This window comes from Penaeus monodon, chromosome 6 (assembly GCF_015228065.2).
Source record: "Penaeus monodon isolate SGIC_2016 chromosome 6, NSTDA_Pmon_1, whole genome shotgun sequence".
In the NCBI taxonomy this organism is placed as follows: domain Eukaryota; kingdom Metazoa; phylum Arthropoda; class Malacostraca; order Decapoda; family Penaeidae; genus Penaeus; species Penaeus monodon.
In genome coordinates this window covers 43,301,803-43,307,472 of record NC_051391.1, presented here as the reverse complement: position 1 = coordinate 43,307,472, position 5,670 = coordinate 43,301,803, and the positions used below count along the sequence as shown (strand labels likewise).

At 42.4% G+C, this 5,670-nt stretch overlaps 1 protein-coding gene across 1 annotated transcript; it reads right to left on the bottom strand.

Moving 5' to 3' along the window:
• Positions 1–3,711: 3,711 nt before the first annotated feature.
• LOC119574496 (GATA zinc finger domain-containing protein 14-like) lies at positions 3,712–5,431 on the bottom strand. Its single transcript, XM_037921749.1, is given in 4 exon segments — positions 3,712–4,996; positions 5,110–5,183; positions 5,186–5,327; positions 5,421–5,431. Coding segments are annotated over 4 exon segments (1,425 nt in total). The 5' UTR covers positions 5,427–5,431; the 3' UTR covers positions 3,712–3,793.
• Positions 5,432–5,670: the final 239 nt, after the last annotated feature.

The following is a 5,670-nucleotide window of genomic DNA, read 5'->3' as shown; positions in this document are numbered from 1 at the left end:
GTGGGGCCCTTTCCGACTTCCCCGAGGGCTTGGCGCACCGGCTGTGGCGTACCAGGGAGGAAGTACTCCCGGGGCCATGGGGAAAAAGATGACGTAGCCCAGTAGCGGCGGAGGACGTGCGACCTGACCGAGATGAGGGGAGATTTGGACGGTGAGGCGTGCAACGACGTCAATGAAACCAGAGCCCTTTTTGGGGGGGAGAACCCCTCTGGGGCCATACCATCTACCGCCGCCCCCACCTCTCCAGAGTGGGCCCCCCGCGGGGTGAAGAAAGCCGCGCTGGTGAAAGATTTTTGGTTTTTAAAATGATTTTTTAATTACAGTTTCTTTTTTTTGAAGAATTTTTTAGTCCGAGGACTAATTTTTTGTAAATTTTCTGTATTTGTTTTATGTTTAGGTATGTCAGAGCAGAGGGTGTCTGTTGATAGGGGGGGGTAGGCTACGCCAGTGGGGCTTTTTTTTCTGTGCGAAACATGTGTTAACATGAAAAAAGGGTGACTGGGCATGGTTTAAAGAGGACCCGGGCAAACATGACGAAACTGGTTGTGAGGAGCAGAGGAAAAAAGCCAAGAGAGACGCAGTTGGGTGCGCTCCCGTGAAGACCCCGTGTGGCCTTTGTGACTGAAAAACTTGGTTGCCCTGTTATAAGTGTATGTGCAGGTGACATGCTGGTTTTCCCCCCGTATTGTGCCTATGAAAAGTGTACGGGTAAATAAATTGTAAATAAAAGGAAAAAACTGTCATTTTGTGTTTTTTTTTTTTGCCCTGCCTCGCCATTGGGGTTTCCCTCGTGGGGTCGGGGGCGCTGTGGGTCGGGGCTACTGTTCACGACCCCGTGGATAGCAGCCGTCGCTTAGCCCGCCCTTTTGTTAGTGGCAGAGAGACGAGGGGGGGTGGTGTAACAAAATGTATAATATAAGATATATCTATATGTGTATGTGTATATATATTCATACATATAAAAACTATACTATCCACCAAATTTTTATAATACATGTAGTAAATCTATTGGTATTATATTACATATACAAATATATAATATATAATAATATATATTATAATATATATTATAATTTTATGGTGGGTGTGTGTGTGTTGTGGTGTGTGTGTGTGGTGGTTTTAAAATTACTGAAATCTGTCATATGTGTTTGCATCTCTCGTGTAGCCAAAAGAAAAGAAAACAAATCATAAAAAAGTTATTATTTTCAAAGAATCCAGAGTATGTGCCCAACACCGAGGAACCCCCTTTGAATTTTGAACCATTCTGAAGCTTTACATTTTTTGGTTAGGAAGTCCTTTGGGCATTTGGGTTTCGGTGTTTTTCCCTTGAGGACGCGAAAACCCGCTGTTTGGAGAGTAACCTTGGGACTTTTGGGTCCTTTTGGGTTTGGGGTGCGTACTGGTTTGGGGACCGGATCATAAGGGCCGGGTATTTTGGGTTTGGGCTGTAGAGACGGAGAAGGGGGTTCGGTCTGATTAAAGGGGTTTGGGTTCCATAACGCTGGATTTGTACCGAATTGTTGTTGCGACTGGAAAGGCTTTTATCGCGGTTTGCGGTACTGGTTTTCGTTCTTGATACGGTGCGGTTCGTTGGTATGGTTTTGGGAAGACTGGTCCAGTTCGATGGACGATCGCGGTTCTGGGAGGACTGGTCCGGTTCGCTGGTATGGTTTAAAATTCGCTGGAACTGGTTTGCGGTTCTGGTAGGCTGACGCGGGTTTTGATGGTATGGTATGGTGGCGATTCTTTGGTAGGGTTTCGGGTTCGGTAAGATGGTCGTGTTTTGGGTATGGTTTGGTTTGGGAACATTTAAATCTGGGGGAGTACTTTTTGCGGGTTTTGCTGATACCGGTTTGGTTGTGAAAATTATAAGGTTTTGGGATTCGATTTCGTCCTGTTGGTACCCTTAAAATTTGAGAAAACGAATGGACTTTTGCTGGTACTCATTGTAATTCTGCTGGGTTTGAAAGCCGTTTTGTGGGAACATTTCTGTACTGAGAAATTGGTTTTCGGTTTCTCGATATTTATTTGGGGTTTGTGAATTATTGCGGTTCTGACAATGGATTTTTCCAAGTTTGGTTGCGTATTTGTAGTATTGGTACTGGGAGATTTTGTCGGTTACATCGTAGTTCGTGATATTTGGCACGGTTTTCCTGTACGGTTTCGGTTTCGGGGGTACTGGGCCCCGATTTGTTTGGGACTGGTTGCGTTTTGTTGGTAGTGCTTCCCGTTGGAAGCACGTACTGCCTGGGCTGAGCTTTCGTCTCTGCTCCCGCCTTGGAAAGCCCGCCTGTGTACTCCTTTTCGGAGGGGCTGGAAGCCTGTCCCGGGAGCCACCGAGTGTCGACCACGCGCAGAGGCCGTCGGAGTCCATGACCGAGTACGCCCCCACGCCCACGTCACCTGGGGACTTTTCTCCGAGCAGATTCAGTCTTTTCCGTCGAAAAATCTGAAATTTGCAGGGATGGATCAGTAGCATGATTTTTTTTGATTTGGATTCGAATACAATCGTCTTCGGGCCCAACGGGATTTCAATTATACCTATGTCTTCCAGATATAGACTATGAACTCCAGGTCCATGTTGATAAAAGGTAAAGGTACGGTTATACCTCCATACGTCATGGTAACTTAGCATGTTAGAAGTTGCGTTGTTCATTATTACATTTCTTTGATGATGTATATATATATCATATATAAATATAATATATATATATATATATATATATAATATTATGCATAACATATACAATACACACCTCCTTATGTACATAGTCATGTACACACACGCACACACACACACACACACAACCAACTCACACACACATATTATATATGATATATATATACATATATATCTATATATAATATATATATATATATATATATATATATATATATAATTAGACAGTAAATATATATATATATGTATATATATCCAATATATTAATTAGACAGTAAAAACTATATATATAAAATAAACATATTATATATAATATATATATATATATATATATCATACATATGCACACAGATACTCACGCACGCACGCACATACATACATATACATGTGTAAGTGTCTATCTATCAATCCGTCTATCGATATCTATATTCATCGTCACACACACCACACACCACATATATATACATAATACACACACTTGTAATTGAATATATATCTTTAAATATATGTACATATACGATATGTATGTTATATACAAAACAACACATAGCAATAACAACAACACACACACACACACAACACACACACACACACACACACACACCACACACACCCATATATATATATATATATATATATATATAATTATAATATATATATTAGTGTGTGTGTGTGTGTGTGTGTGTGTAGGTGTATGCATATATATATATATATATATATATATATTATATATATATATATATATATACATATATATGCATATATATATTTACACATATACACACATATAATGTGAATGTATATATACATATAAATACATTTATTTGTCTATATGCATACATATATGTAAATCAATTTATATGTGTATATATGTGTGAGTGTGTGTGTGTGTGTGTGTGACTGCGTGTGTGTGATTGTAAGTGTGGTTGTATATGTGTGTGCGTACAGTGTATCTTTCGAGTAGCCAAAATAAAAGAAAAGAGATTATAAAAAAGTTATTTATTTTGCAAGTTCAAAGTTTTTTGCCCAACACCAAGAGATCCATTCTGAACCATTCTGAACGCCTTTTACAGTTCGTGGTCTAGGAAGTCCGTTGGCATTTCGGTTCGCGTGTTAGTTCCTTGAGGACGCGAGAACTACGCTGATTGGAGAGTACCCTTGGTTCTGCTGGTCCCTGTTCAGTTGGGTGTTGTACTGGTTGTAGAAGCGGTTGTTGTACTGGTTCTGAGAACTGGATCCATAACGGGCCAGGTAGTTTTGGTTCTGGCTGTAGAGACTGGGAGAAGGGCGGTTCAGGTTCTGATTGATGCGGTTGGTACCATAACTCTGGAAGTTGTACCTGATATTGTTGTTGCGACTGGAAAGGCTTTGATCACGGTTCTGCTGGTACTGGTTGCGGTTCTGTTGGTACTGATTGCGGTTCTGTTGGTACTGATCGCGGTTCTGCTGGTACTGGTTACGGTTCTGTTGGAACTGGTTGCGGCTCTGGTAGGACTGATCGCGGTTCTGGTAGGACTGATCGCGATTCTGATAGGACTGGTCCTGGTTTTGTTGGTACTGGTATTGGTAGCGATTCTGTTGGTACTGATTGCGGTTCTGGTATGCATTAAAGTTCTCGGAGTATTGATTGCGGTTCTGCTGATATCGGTTACGATTCTGTGAAAACTGGTAACGGTTCTGCTGATTCTGATTGTTGTCCTGTTGGTATGCGTTGATATTCTGAGAATACTGAATGGGTTTCAGCTGGTACTCATTGTAGTTCTGCTGGTTCTGATAGCGGTTCTGTTGGTAATCATTGCTGTACTGAGAATATTGGTTGCGGTTTCTCTGATATTGGTTGCGGTTCTGTTGATATTGATTGCGGTTCTGAGAATATTGGTTACTGTTTTCCAGGTTCTGGTTGCGATTTTGTGAGTCTTGGTACTGGTTGCGATTCTGTCGGTTTACATCGTAGTTCTGTGAGTATTGGCCACGGTTTTCCTGGTACTGGTTGCGGTTCTGTGAGTACTGGCCACGATTCTGTTGGTACTGGTTGCGATTCTGTTGGTAGTTGCTTCCCTGTTGGATTGCACTGAACTGCCTGGCCTGCAGTCTCTGCTCCTGCCCTTGGAAAGCCTCACCTGTGTACTCCTTGCGGACAGTGGCCTGGAAGCCTGTGCCGGGAGCCACCGAGTAGTCGACCACGCGCAGAGAGCCGTCGGGGTCCATGACCGAGTACTGACCCACGACCACGTCACCTCGTCGTTCCTCTCGAGCAGACTTCATGTCCCCGGTTGATTTGGCGTCGACCTCGTAAGCCCAAGCGTACTCCGGGTTCTGCAGACAACATTAAGTGATTAAAAAAAAAAAAAAAAAAAAAACGTACTACTACTGGCTTATGAATAGAGAAAATCTGATATACATATTAACAAAGCAGTGGGGGTACTAACTGGATCATTGTATTCGACTTGGCCAAGACTGTATTGCAGGGCCCTCTCTTCAGAGCGTTCTTTGAAGGCTTGGAGAAGGCCTGGTGGTTCTGGGAGAGTTCTGACGAAGGCTGGAGTCCCTGCTCCACCTCCACACCTCTTGAATCCAACATATAGGAGCCATCCTGTGCCGCCACATTCAGAGCAGCGCCCACACACACTAATATTACCAATGGCAGCTGCAAGAGGTTAAAGATAATATAAAAAAGTCAGATCATTGAATTATATGTTATACAGAACAGAGAAAAGAAAGAAATATCTCCACTTCTTACCTTCATGATGAAGGATACGAGGCTGATGCGGCGACGTCAACGGCGACCACTTTATATAGCCAAGCAGTGACCCCGCCCACCACGCTCTCGACGTCTCGGATATCCTACAAGGTCGGTCAGTCTGCCATTCTCATCCATATCGTCTGTTATGGACAGAACATTAATCGTAATTCAGATTTCATTTGAAATTTATTAAAAGTTTTATGTGACAGAATATAATCTACATATATGAAAAGTTTTCCAGACCCAT